General features: G+C 40.3%; 1 protein-coding gene across 3 annotated transcripts in view; it reads left to right on the forward strand.

Annotated features, from left to right (window-relative positions):
* Positions 1–13,004, forward strand: part of mllt10 (MLLT10 histone lysine methyltransferase DOT1L cofactor) — a 40,727-nt gene extending 27,723 nt beyond the window's left edge. For 2 of the 3 annotated variants that reach the window (XM_029529446.1, XM_029529447.1), the window contains 9 exons: positions 1,021–1,181; positions 4,572–4,689; positions 7,340–7,415; positions 8,632–8,825; positions 9,755–9,904; positions 10,297–10,352; positions 10,455–10,747; positions 11,506–11,596; positions 11,939–13,004. In XM_029529446.1, coding sequence (XP_029385306.1) covers positions 1,021–1,181; positions 4,572–4,689; positions 7,340–7,415; positions 8,632–8,825; positions 9,755–9,904; positions 10,297–10,352; positions 10,455–10,747; positions 11,506–11,596; positions 11,939–12,223 — 1,424 coding nt within the window. In that variant the 3' untranslated portion in view covers positions 12,224–13,004. Of the gene's footprint in view, positions 1–1,020; positions 1,182–4,571; positions 4,690–7,339; positions 7,416–8,631; positions 8,826–9,754; positions 9,905–10,296; positions 10,353–10,454; positions 10,748–11,505; positions 11,605–11,938 lie in introns of all 3 variants that reach the window. The other variant, XM_029529448.1, reaches the window with a different exon arrangement.
* Positions 13,005–14,248: the final 1,244 nt, after the last annotated feature.

Genomic DNA, 14,248 nt, shown 5'->3' on the forward strand with positions numbered 1-14,248 from the left:
CAAACAGATAAGAGAACAGACCGCGCACATTGTTGTGAATGAAGGAAAATATGTTTGTGGAGGTGATTTTAAAATGAGACTCACATCGTGTAGTATTATTTTTAATGTGTGAAGAAAATTTTGTGAATTGTCTGAATAGGTTCAAAGAATGCACATAATTCACATAGAGGGCAGGAATGCACTGATTGATTTTCCTCCTCTCTTCTGTCCCAGTTTGTTAAAGCTTAATGTGTATGATTTGTGTCTGCTGTTACCAGGTCAGCATGTGTCTTTCTGTACATTTGAACTTTAGTTTATTGTCAATTAAGTTTTTATGATCATCACTGAATCAAATAATCTGACTGTGTGCTCAGATATTTAACTGTTATTACATTTGACAGATTTTTAATTATCTGCAGTAAAATTTGTAAAAGTTATTGCTCCATCTTGTTTAAAAGCTCTTGGGGAAAAAATGCTTTAATGTTACAGTTTTCTATTTATATTTCTCAAATTGCCATCACCTCACTTAATTTACTGTGTAAAGATATTTTATTGCTGCCTATACAAAATAGTGAGATGGCAGGTATAATAATAATAATAATAATAATAATTATTATTATTATTATTATTATTGTTGTTGTTGATGATGATGATGATGATGATGATGATAATAATAATAATAATAATAATTTCACTTATTCACTTTTGAATGATTTTTAAAAATTATAATAAATAAATCTAAGGCTCATGGGAAAATTCTCAAGGGAAAATGAGGAATTTTAGCTACTAATTGAGTGACACTTGGTAGGAAAAGCACTGATTTTCCAACTACATGGACAATCATGGCTCTGCTTTATAGAAGAGTCCCAGCAAGCTGAGACAGTGACACTGAAACAGCTTAGTGGAATTTAGCCTTCATTTATTTTTCTTATTTGCTTATTTGATTTCAGAGTCACTGTATTCTCAAGAATGTTCCTCTGAGGTCATAAATGGCAGAAAAGCTAACATTGTCAGTGTCTGTCATCTCTGATTTCTCTGCAGGTGTTTTCTCTGGTGCTGATGGGTCATCATCGGGGACTGGCGCTGTTGCCGTTGGTGGGGCCAGCTCTGAGTTGTCACAGCAACAGCAGCCCACGCCTTCTCTAGCCCCTCCCTCTCCATTCACTGCCACTGCCCCACTAACAAGCACAGCCTCCACACATGTGAGTTCAAACACACAACCTGTCCTAAACATTTCCACTGTCCCCCTCACACTCACATGAAAATACAGAGTCATTAAACAATCACTACCTCTATTTTCACACAGAAACACACAACCCTTTTCATTCATCACACACCTCACCTGTCAATTCACCAACATCTCCAGCATCTTTAAGTTGAAGTGTAGGTACACTGTGGGAAAACGAATTAACCAAAGAACGCTAATTAAGGCTTCCACAGCAAATCTCTCAGAATTATTCTAATCCGCTGCATGTTAATTATGTGTGAAATGTGTGCCCTGATTCTGTGATTGTGTGTAGATTGATCTCTGTTCTCAGTGTGTTATTTTATGTTGGATTGTTGGGTCTCTTTTTTCGTTTATTCAGAGCACAAAATAATAATTTTTTTTGTATCGGAATATTTAATCAATACATCCATGAGACTCTGTCTTAAAACTATCATCACTCACCTTACTGAGCAGCATCTGCACTATTACGTTAGTGATGCACTTAAGTAGAAATTCAGCTTTAAATATGATGAAACCCTGAAAAAAAAGCCTCAACAATGTAATGTATTCACATGCATAATTAGTTAATAATTTGGTTTTCATCATGTTCATTAATGTGGAGAACATTTGGGGGGGGTACTTCCTGGTAAATTGAAATATCGTAGTTCACAGTACACCATCTCACTTACACTGAATATTGGAGAAAAACTTTAAATTTAGTCAGAGTTTTATATCATTCATTTATCATTAGTTTGATCAGTCCTTTTTACAATTTAAAATGTATTTCCTTTAAAACATCACTGGTAGATGTTTTAATGGAAGTTTAAAATTCATTAGAGGAATTTTTGGACTGCAGCATTGATGCTTTTTTGTGTAATTTGTTTGTTCCTGTGAGGAGGTTAATTCTACCATGGTCAGTTCACTGCCTCCCACAAGCTGCCCTCTTTCTTAAGAGGGGAAAAAAACAAATCTCCAATCACTGAGCCCAGTGTCTTTCCTTTCAAAACCTCACCAAAGACCACGCAGTGTCCACCAAACTCAATTTTTCTCCTGTGTCCATTTACGACCGCTTTCTTTTCTCACATACACACTTTTTCTCACCCTCGACCTTCCTTCTCTCTGTCCCCATCTCTTTTTCTCCTTCTGTTGTTCTGTGATGTAATGACATCTGACAAGCACCACAGTAGGGATGGAGGGATAGATGGAGGGTAGGAGGGGTTGGAGCTAGTGTCTGCTAGTGTGTGTGTGGAGGGGGCACTCATGCCTGCCTTGAATTTTTTGGCCTGGCCTTCATCTTTCCGACTCTTCTCTGTTCAGCACATAATAAATAGGACAGGGGAGCCGCTGAAGCAAAGGATATCATGTCTTTCTGTAGAATATACTGAGCAGATGTTTGAGCTGTAGATGTGTATTTATGTGTGTGTGTGTGTGTGTGTGTGTGTGTGTGTGTGTGTGTGTGTGTGAGTGAGAGGGGAAAAAAGACAGAAAGTGAGCAGCTCCTTCATTTTGTCCTGACAGATTACTAAAAAAGTGTGTTAGTTTGTACAGTGCGATTTACGCCTCAGGGCATCTGGGACACACACTCTGAATCAAGTCTACAGAAATTACGCAACAATAGAGGGATGCCAACAACAAGCTTCCCTCAGTGTGTTTGTGTGTGTCTGTGCTTGTGAGTGACAGAGGTGATTTGGTATTTTCAGTCAGCTAGCCGACTCTCAGCCTACTGTTATTGGCGAGCAGCCCAGGACACAAAAAGGGAGGCCGAGAGAGACTTTGAATGAAAAATGAATGTAAATGAAAAATGAATGTTGATGGGAAAAGGGGCTGGATTATGACTTCCATGCATCCCTAACAGGAAAATAGGGTTTTATAGTTTGTTTTTGTTTTTTTTCCTCCACACACACACACACACAAACATACACTGAAATTATTGGACGTGCATGTTTCCAAAAACAAAGTTAAAAAAAAAAAAAAGACAATTCATTTGATTAATATTTGGTTTATGGATCATTTGTCTTTTCATCATCATCAACTCTCCTCTGAGTGTAAGAAGTATAGTAACCAAACCCATTAGATTGTTGAGAGAGAGAGAGAACAAAAGCATCTCATCTTGTAAAATGAAATTTTCACTTGTAATGCTGGCATTCTACATATCAGCTTGGCAAGGAATTACAAAGCCCCCAAAGCTTTCAGATAGCTTGTTGCAAAACAACTGCATGTTACGTCAACCACCTTTTATGGTGTCACATGATTTGCTTGTAGTTTTACTCTTAAGCAACCAAAGCAGGTAGCCATTTTGTACACCTGATTCCCCTCCTGATGCTCCTCCCTCACTTTCCTCCCCTGCACCCAACCTCTCCATTCACTGCACGGTCCTTATTTGGGAAATGCTTTAATTGGATTAAACTCTATGCATCAGAAACACTTTGTCAGCATGTCAGTGTACTGTCAAGATGCAGAGGCACTCTGAGACGTGTGTTTGTGTGAGAATAATGCAGAATAACAGAATAATGAGCTGTGGATTCAGTATACACCATTATTTTCTGTGCATGAAATAATGCTGTTGTCAAATCCACATTCAAAATTTTTTGCTTCAAATAATTCCTTTGGTATTTTGTTTCATAGTGGAAATAACAGTAGAGAACAGAGAAATTCTCAATTCTCAAACCAGATTGTCCAGATTGTTCACAGCTTTGGATCCAGGCTCATTAAATGTGTAATAATATGCCAGTCAGACCTTTTGAAACGTTTAACACAGACAGACTGCATAGATAGATTGCACACTTATAGCTGGCTGGTATTTTAAAATATCCACCAAAGGAGCACTGTTGATTGTACAACATTTTAAATATCAATTCTTCAACTAAAATGTTATATGTAAATTACATAGTTTTACTGCCTGTTAAAATAAAAAACTAAAGAAATGGTTTTAAAACAATTTATTTAAAATTCAAAGACAAGTTAAACATAACCCTAACCCAAAATAGCAAAAGCATCCTTCATCCTCCAAAGTTTGAAAATAATGACATAATTTTCTGAACCTTGTATCTGTTACCGTTACTGTTTTTTATATTCATCACTAAACTATTAGCAAATAAATGAAGGGAATATTTGTCAGTGTCTGTGAATGAATGAATTCCTAATTTTAACCCTAAATTATGTCAAATTTTGTAAAATATTATGTTTTCACTTCTTATAAAGACGTTAGTACGTTTCCCATATTTTATTGAAGGATGGCATCGCTTATTGCCAGCTTTAGATTTTTAGATCTAACATTTAAAAACTTCCTGTCTGGACATCCTGAGAGCCAAGCCATTAGGGCCTAAGTATAAGGCTATACTTTTATATAATCCTAATGCTTATACTTTTCTGTCTCTGTCCTCAGGTGAGTGGTCTGCCAGGGTCTGTCTTTAACCTTGCTCCCTCCCACATGTTCGGTAACAGACTGAACCCCAACTCAGCCATGGCAGCACTCATAGCCCAGTCTGAGGCTTCTCCAGCAGGTAAGTAAATGTTTGCATGTGGATCTGTTCTTGTGACAGAATCATGCATGTGTGTTAGAGAGAAAAAGAGAGGGAGATAATGGAAAGGTCACGCCTCCTCTGTCCCACAGAGAGGTCATGGGTCTTCACTCGTGATATTTTCAAGCTCCTCCCACCCAGCTCCAGTTACATGCCTCAGTTGCTGTCCTGCCCTCCCAAACCAAACAAATACAGTACATTGACTCAGACACATTATTAACATGTATAAGATAACTTAATTCCATCACACCACCACATGGTGTGATGGAAGAGCAGAGGAGGCCTGAACAGTGCCTTCAGGAACTGTTTTGTTGTCTGTCCAGTGCAGCACAGTTGATGAGGGACTTTGAGGTTGCATTAGTAATCAGAGTAGCTACTTCCTGATATAAGACATCTGGATGAACAGAGAGGAGAGTAGAGAGGAGGAGGAAGGTAGGTGGCTCCTGCTGCCGGTCAGCCATCAACAGAGCCAGATCCACACTGACCCACAGGTCAAGTCACTGATCAGGCTGACTGACAGGGGGGCACAAAGGTGTGTGTGTGTGCATGTGTGTGGACACATTGGTCCTGTTTGTGTATTTCCTGAAGGGGAAAAAAGTTTATGTCAAGCTTATATTAAGAAAAATAAAAATGTTCCTTAAAAAAAAAAAAAATCCCAAAGGTGACAATTGGTTGGCTTTCTTCGAGTAACTATTTAATTAATCTAAATTTCTGTCAAGTTACAATCTCAGAAATCCTCTATTTACCCAATAATGAGAGAAATAAAAACCAATTTATTGCTTATCAAAATATTTGTAGATTAATCAACTACACTTTTGGTGAACCAAAAATTCTTTAAACTCTGAGCAATAATAAAAATAATTCTTATACAGCCAAAATTAACGTTTTTATTTTTCGCATTAAAGCTGTACACACTGTCCAAATACAGCACATGTGCGCAGCCTCAAGCATGCAAGTTTGTGAAGCAAAAAAGGTCATGTGAGCACAAACATGCAAGGTGTGCATGTGTTTGTATGCATTTAGGCTATTTACTTTGGCAGTAATTTCTCTTTGCTTTTGAGTGTCTGGCGGGAGGTGCCAGGACGGAGAGGGTTACCAGATTAAAAAGACTTGAAAAAGAAGGCAAGCAAGTGGTGGTGGTGGTAACCTGGTGGGGGTAAAAGCTCGGATTGACTGTCTTAAGTAGAGGGGAGTTTGTGAGAGTGTGTAAATGCAAAAGTGTGCATTTGCGCGTGTGCGCATGTGTGATTCATTACTCCCACTGAGGAAAATGAAAAGAAGAGTCTGGCCACTGGCCCAGAGGGAGGAGATAGAGAAGGTGGCGAGAGAGAGAGAGAGATGCACATGCAATCTGAATGAATGCTCCTATGTAAAAGAGATACAAAAGAAGAGAGAGGCTTATAGGTTGCAGAGCCACAAGTATTACAGTGCATTCATTACACTGCACAGTTCACATTATTAAGCCATTCTCTTGTTTCTGCTCATCTTCCTGAAAATAAGTTTTAAAAAAAAAGTTGATATGAAGACTTTACATTATCACAATAGCAGCATGCTCATTAAACTCATCACAAAAGACTGACTTGAATTAAATACATCTTAAAAAGTTGTTTTATTTAAATGTACAAGCATTTATACATAATATTTAGTTATGGTAAAATCCGTGGAGCCAAACTATGCTTAATATTCTCTGCCACGTCTTTGTTTCCTTATTGTTGGTATGCTTTATCTCCCTCTGTTCAACAAGCTTTAAATTATTTTCAACCACTTCCATTTCATTCCGCTAATTTTTATGGGCAAGCTAAAAAGAGAGCTTTCTGGTTATTAAATGCAACTTCATTTTCCACATAGTTTTGTAAATGACTGTCGCGTTATCAGTATGCAACATCAGTAGCAGACAAAGAAGCAGCAGGTCAGGGAAAATGGCCAACACTGATGAATATCTGTGTCTTCATGTCAGCAATAGTATTTACTTATTTTACATATTACATTACTTACAGTGAAACTGCTGGTCCAAACATTCTTCTTTAAACATTATTGCTGCTGCTCTAGAAATTAATTTTGTTCATTCTAATCCTGTTCTATATTTTATTCTTTTAAAAACCAAGATGAATGAATTTGAGTAACATTAAGGAATTGGATATGCTGTTCTGAATTGATGATGTACCTTAAATGATAATGTACATCTGCACCCAGGGAGATCGAGAGAACGCCCATTGTCTTAGCTCTGCCATCCCAACATGAACCATCCAGAAACTTTGCACTCACACACAGCATGCAACATTTGACTTGTTAGATGGAGAACTGGATGCATTGGCAATTTATTCACACCATTTGCCCAATCAGCCGAATCCCCAGCTACCATCAGATTAATTGATGTCAGTTTAGTGGTGACTGTGAGGTTAGCTAGCATCATGGTAGAGGAAGGGAGAGGAACTGTTTATGCTAACTCCAACATTTATCCTCTGCCATCATCTGAATACCAAATGTTATTGTACATTAAGAGGAGAAAGAACTGAAATGCCTTTGTTGACAGGGTTTTCAATGGACAGCCTAGTATAGACACTTCAGATCTCCAACTGATTTTTTTTTTTTTTTTTTTTTTTGTGTCTGTGTGTGTCTCTCTCTCTCGCAGATCAGGAGGTAGGAGACAGCAGCAGCGTTGGAGCACAGGGCTTCTCCATAAGAGCCTCTCCCAAGACCACCCCGCGGTAAATACCCCCCCACTCACCCCCAACACACACATGCACAAATCCCTCCCCATTTTTACATTCCTTTCTGGCCCCCCTCCGTCACCCATCCCCCTCTCTGCTTTTCCCTCCACTGGCCATTCGTCTCCGCTCTCTTCCTCTCCACACACACACACACACACACACACACACACACACACACACACACACACACGCACGCACACACACATGCACGTTCTCCCTTTCGCTCTTACCCCTACAGGCAATTCTCAGTCTCTCAGCCAGCGATAACTTGTGTTTTTGAAGGTGATAACCATCCTTCAACTCCAGTTAGATTTTTTTCCTCTGGGTTTAATCACTCATGGAAGGACAGCCTTGTGATATCCAACATCTACTCATGGAAATATTTGCTTCGATCTTTCAGGATGGGGATGCTGTTGATACAGGTCCATTTTTGTTTGTTTGTTTTTTATACTACTTTGTAGGCTGGATAATTTCACTTAGAGGTTGGTGGCATTTTAATTATAAACAATCTGCTTGTCATTTTGTTTTGAAAGGATAGGAAAATTTTGGGAATAATGCTCAAGTTCAAAGGAGAATAGTGTGGTAGAAAAATATAGTAGCAGGGAACATTTTATTGTATGTATTTATGTATTTGTTTGTATTTATTGTATGTATATTTTTTTAATTCACATTTAAAAGGACAGTATTTAAATTTGAAGTTGAAGAGTAGAAAGGTTTTTTTCTCGCTCCACAATCTTTGACTTTTATTTTCTTCTTCTTCTTCCCATATTACACACCCTTCAGTCAGTCCTGCCTCTCCTCTCCTCCTGTCCCTCATTTACCCTCTTTCACACTCACCAGATTGTCTCAGCACACACACCGAGATTTATCGCAACGACAGTCCACTTCCCTTTTTCGGTCTCTCTCCCCTCTTGTGTGCTCTCTTTCTTCCTATCTCTTCATGTCTTTCTCTTGCTTGCTCACACGCACACACAGACAGAAAGCCTGGCCCCTTTTCATTAAAGACCACTGTAACAACAAATTGATGTAGTTTTATAGCCAGCAGTGTCTATGTTTGTCTGACGTTTATGTTGGGTCGTTAATCTCCCTATTGACCTCTCTATCTTTCCTTTCTTATCCATGCTCTCTCTCTCTCTCTCTCTCTCTCTCTCTTTCTCCCCCCCCTCCCTTTCTCACCCACTCACTCTCTCTTACTCCCGCTGCCTCCATTCAGTTCTCCCATTGGTGGCCTGCAGATCCGCTATGACTCCTCGGGGTCGTTGCTGGGGCCAGGTCTGGGGTTGCTAGGGGTGGGGGGTGGGAGTGTGGAGACGATGCCCCCAATGGCCACCAGCATTGAGCAGCTTCTGGAGAGGCAGTGGAATGAAGGGCAGAGTTTCCTGCTGCAGCAGGGAGCACAGGGAGACGGTGAGAGGACACACACACTACAGTCACACAAAAGCAATGATGCACACACACACAGACTGGGCTGGGGATCATCTAAGAGTCATTAGTTATTCTAGTTTAGTTACTGATAGTTACTGATAAGTTTAGTTAAGTTGGTAGGCTCTGAAAGTACAGTGGACAACAACCCAAACAAGCCCAACACTTACTTCTTTTGAAAAGGTCTCCTGTAATATTTATAAATGTATTAAAATGTTAATAACCCCAACCAAACAAATAATTTTGCATGTGGGTTTTTGCTCCATTCTTATTATTGATCGATTGTCTTTTTCCTTACAGCTGTTGCCATCCTGCCTCTCTCTCTCTGTCCTGTTACTTTTGCATCTTTTGATCTGTCAGTTATCTGTCAATCTGAACCTCCCTTCAGGGATCAATAGTGGCAGCCTAGCTGTTAGAAAGGTTGTCCTTCAAGTTGACAACTTGGGTTTAAGTTCCTGTGTCGAAAAATCCTCCTCCTGACTGAGTTCTCTTTGAGTATTTAGCTGAGGTTGAGCAGGCATCAGGGTCAGCTGCTCCGAGGCTGGCCTTGACCTCTGACCTCCCTGTAGAGTATATCTGTCCAATCAGTCACTGTGCATTTGGAAAGAGCTGTGTGAAGGCTGAGCAGAGTCACCTCAAGGAAAGATTAGCCATTAAGTCAGAATGTTGGTGTGCTTGCTTGTCAAGAAAATCACACCAAAGTAAAATACATTACAGCTATAATGAAGGTAAAACTATTTAAAGATGGAAAAACTCTGTTGGCACGTTGTGACTGGGGGATTCTTTTTTTCATTAGTGCAAGTTTGAGAAATTTTCTGTCATTTGTTACTGATGAGTTTTTATCTGATTGCAGAAATATTGTGTGCAGGGAGATTTTGGTGCCACAACAAGAAATGTTTCTCTCTCTTCCACAGTGGTGGGGATGTTGAAATCTCTCCACCAGCTGCAGGAGGAGAACAGGAGGTTGGAGGAGCAGATTAAAACTCTGACCATGAAGAAGGAGAGATTGCAGCTTCTCAGTGCTCAGCTATCAGTGCCTTTCACCCCTTCCACAGCCTCCTCTGGTATAAACACACACATTTGCCTATCAAAGTTATTTGATGAGTGATTTTCTTTTTTTTTTTTTTTTTTTGGACAAAGGCGCAGCTGAGTAAGAGTAAGTACTTATTGTGAGGACATTTTCTGACCTGTTTATGGTTAAAATAAGCAAAAAGTCCAGGTGGACAATAGGAATCTTCTTTGTTAAAGGGTTCAAAAAATATATATTTGAAGTCACCATAAACCTCCAGAGTTTTCTCTTTCTTATGAAATTTAATAGACTGCACAGTTAATAACTGAATTTTATCAACAGAGTAATCCTTGAATTTAATAAATTAAAATAACAATTATTTTTAACCCCAATGTACATGCACTAAGGCTCAGAAAAAATCTAAAACTCTGCTCATTTGGTTTGTAGATGTGAAAGGATCCCAGCTCGGAGCCACTGATGCGTCTTTAGCTGTCGCGGCTCAGGTGAGGTCAAACACAACACGACTGCTGCAGTGTGAGCCCTACATTTTGCGTCATTGTGTTATTGAGCTGGCATTCATAATGTTTATTCTCTGTATCTCTCAGGACAACACATCATGTGGTGGCCACAGCAGTAGTGGCTCCACCTCCTCTCTCTCCACCCCTCCCTCTGTCTCCCAGAGCCCGCCCCAGCCTCAGCTCAATGGTATTGCCACAGTGGGGACAACCTCGGGCGGGCTGGGTGGAGTAGCGGGGCTGATGGGTGCCCTTGGTGGAGGCACTGCACTGGGCATGGGAGGAATTGTTGGGGCACTGAACGGGGTCATTCAGACACCTGTGGGCACCGCCAGCCCTCACACTCACACTACGGGAGCAGCTACATTGCCGGTCAACAACAGGTATATCTGACAGCTGTTTTTCAATCCAATACTTTGGGGTCTTTGTCAGCTAGACCAGAATGAAATTCTGGATAGGATTAAACAGCAAAAGGTCATACTTCATAATTGTGTTTGCTGTTCTCTAGGCAGGGTTGTATCACTAATTTGGCTCACATTGAGTGAATTAGATGCCAACATAAATGTTCCATTAGGCCGAAATTGTTTGTTTTAACTGTCAGCTCCTGTATTGGCTCATCTTCTTCAGACTAAAATACTGGAAAAAGCTGAATAATTTCAAAATGTCAGCGAATATAATGACATGACAGCATCATCTCTAAAGATGTGCATATGTATGTCTTTATTTGGTCCTCTCCTTTGTCTTCCCTTTTGCTTGCGTGTTGGATTCTAGCAGCTCAGCAACTAGTAAGAACAGGTGAGATGGAAGTAGGTTCAACTTAAACACCACCTGTAGCTGCATTTCTTTATGTTTTCATCAGAGATTTTGGAAACGTATATATTTTTGTGCTATGAAAGGAGAAATTGACATGAAAGATCAATTCAGTTTTTCTTTACAATGTTGCATCAGCACAACACATCACTTACTCTTCAGGGTAGATTCGTGATTTCATACATTTGTTTCATGCATGTTATGTTTTGTTCCATGCAAGTCTCATGTCTTATATAGGTAGTATTGTAGTGTTCAATCATTATGCACTAAAGTCTATTGTGTGTAGACAGTGTTTGTTGTGTCTGTCTGACTGGGTTGTGTTTTGTTTCAGTGCTGCACGACTTGGCCTGCTGTCTGAGCAGCACCGACTCCTCATCCAGCAGCATCAGCTTCAGCAGCTGCTGTCCTCACAGCCCTCAGCAGTACGCACGTGCGCGCGCACACACACACACACACACACACACACAGGGAGACATGCTCATTGCCACTGTCACACACAGTTAAACACACACAAAGAGGTTGAGCTACAATTTTCTTTTGGACAATGGCAGAACTCACAAAGCTTAATAATTCTTTTTTTTCTCTTCTACTTCCTTTTTCTTTTTCCATCTCTCACTCACTCTGATCCTTCACTTTTCCCATGACTGCATTTCTTCAATTTTTTTTCTTTTTCTTTCTTCTTCTACTCTTCATTTTATGCATTTTTTTTCTCTTGCTCCCTTCTGTTCCTCCTAATTTCTATCATCCACCCCTAACCTCTGCAGGAGCAGCAGCAGGTGTTGCTCTACCAACTGATGCAACAGCAGCAGGACCTCCAGCAGCTGCAGTCCCTCTCCTCCTCTGCACAGATTCCCTCCATCCCACTCTCCTCTTCTCAGCTGCCCATCAACAACCTGCTGCCTGGCACCCAGAGCCAGGGCCAAGGCACCATTACCGCCAACCCCTTCCTGGCGCTGCAGCACACACATGCTGACACACATGCCTCAGGGGTGCAGAAGCCACGGCTCGCTGAGAAGGCCGTGGGCGTTACGGGGCAGGAGAAGACATGACAGCAGATGTTCTTTTTTTTTTTTTTTTTTTTTTTTTAAATAAATATGCAGAGATTTCGGGAGATCGGCCTGTTGGTCAACTTTGTTGTTTAGTGACGAGAACATTGGAAGCAGAAAAATCTGTGTCCTGGTAGATAAATCCTTATAATTGTCTGTACTAATACATTAGCACACACTGTGGCAAGTGATAACTGAAGACATGTCTTTTGTCTTCTGCAGTCACGACCCTAAATGAACTAGTCAGGCTTATCTTTGCAACTTTTTCAGGTCATAGTTTTAAAATAATTTTGTGTAAATTTTTACTATTTATTTCCATCCAGTTTTAGATTTAGCTTTAGTGCTGTTTCAGGTTCTTATTTTGTCACTGCTGAAATATGGATTTTCATCTGTCATCTGACTGGTCGTAGCTTTGTATATGTTCGTGTCTGTTAGTGGCACAGGAGCACATGTATCCATTCTGTTCTCTCAACAAGTGAGTTGTCTAACAGATCAGCTTTCCACCAACTTTAATGTTTCTAAATCTCAGCATTTTGCTTCCTTCCTTATCTTTCTCTTCCTGCTGTGTCATGTCTCCCTATACTCCCCTGTCTTTTCGTCTCCTCACTCCTCCCTTTGCTCCTGCGTTCATATCCCTCTCAGTCTGGTCTCTCTGCTGTTTCACTCTCTCAGGGGCCTCAGCTAACCAGAGTTGTACACTCAGCACACAAGCTAGCACAGATAGAACAAACAAGAGAAAAATAGCAAAAATACATTACTATAAAAAAAAAAAAATACAATTCCCCACAACAAGACTTAACAGTAGCAGATGTATGTTTGACATCTGTCTTGCAGCGGTCCCAAGGGGAATATTGGGTGAGTGGCTTGTGAAAATATCCCACATGTTCTCACTGTTGCCTCTCTCCCCGTGTCTCTTTCACTTCTTTTGTGTAGATCCATTAATGTCAGTGAGCCAAGCCTCGTACGGTCACCACAGAAGCCTTGCTTTTCACTTTCTCTGCTCTGGGCCAGAAACAGGGGGATCACTCGGGGAAGTGAAATGTAAAACAGAAAAATTAAAGGAGAAAAAAAATAAACAGCAAGTTGAATGTTCAGAGGGATGTATTAATCCACACAGCGCAGCCTCACAAAGAAATTATGCAGTTTGTTGCCTGCATGTGGAAGCCATTACATTTCATCCTCCTGATTGAGCCCCCTGCTGCACCTACCTCTCAAGCAGGACCAGCCTATCAGGACCTAAAATGCCAAAATCAGTGGCCACTTAAAAACTCACAACAGTCAGGACTGGCCAATCAGGGTCCAAGCCCAAGTGCCTGAGGCCGGGGAGGGAAGGTAGGATATCTCTTCCTTTTACCTGTGTCCCTGTCACTCAGCCCAAATCTTCACAATGCTACTGGTGATTAAGCTGTGTTGCCAAGGTAACAGATTACAAAAATATTTAGCCAGGCTGAACATGCTCTCTCTAATAAGACCAGGAAATATTATTCTGCTGCATTCTCTTCTATCAAAAGCCAACTTTTATTGTGCTTTTTATTTATTTGGAGTTTGTGTAATGGGCATAAGATGATATATTTTAAAAGCCCGCTGGTGTTGCAATTTAACATCATTTTGTACTACTGTGTAAAGTTTTGTCCTTTTTTCTTTTCTCCATACAGTCATCCTTGCTGTAAACCCTTTTAATGACTTCTCTGTGTTATGTGTTTGAAAGATAGAAGCTACTTGATAGTTGGCTAATGGGGACGGGGGTGTGGTTGTACATAGCTGTTTGTAGGGGGGAGGAAGTGTGTCAGGGAGACGTTCAGTGGCACAGTTTTTACCTCGTCAAATGTATATAAACTTTCTCATTGGCCGTTGTTGTACATAAGTGATTTTGATTGGCCTGCTGGTGTGAAGGAAAGCCAATGAAGCCTCATTTTGTGTGTGTGAATCTTTAGGACCAGACAAAAAGGTTGACAGTGACTGGACACACAAAGTATTAATTTATTTTTATATGTGCAGGGACATTGTGTTTCTTTTTTAAGTTTTTGC

Source organism: Echeneis naucrates, chromosome 20 (genome assembly GCF_900963305.1).
Source record: "Echeneis naucrates chromosome 20, fEcheNa1.1, whole genome shotgun sequence".
Taxonomy (NCBI): Eukaryota; Metazoa; Chordata; class Actinopteri; order Carangiformes; family Echeneidae; genus Echeneis; species Echeneis naucrates.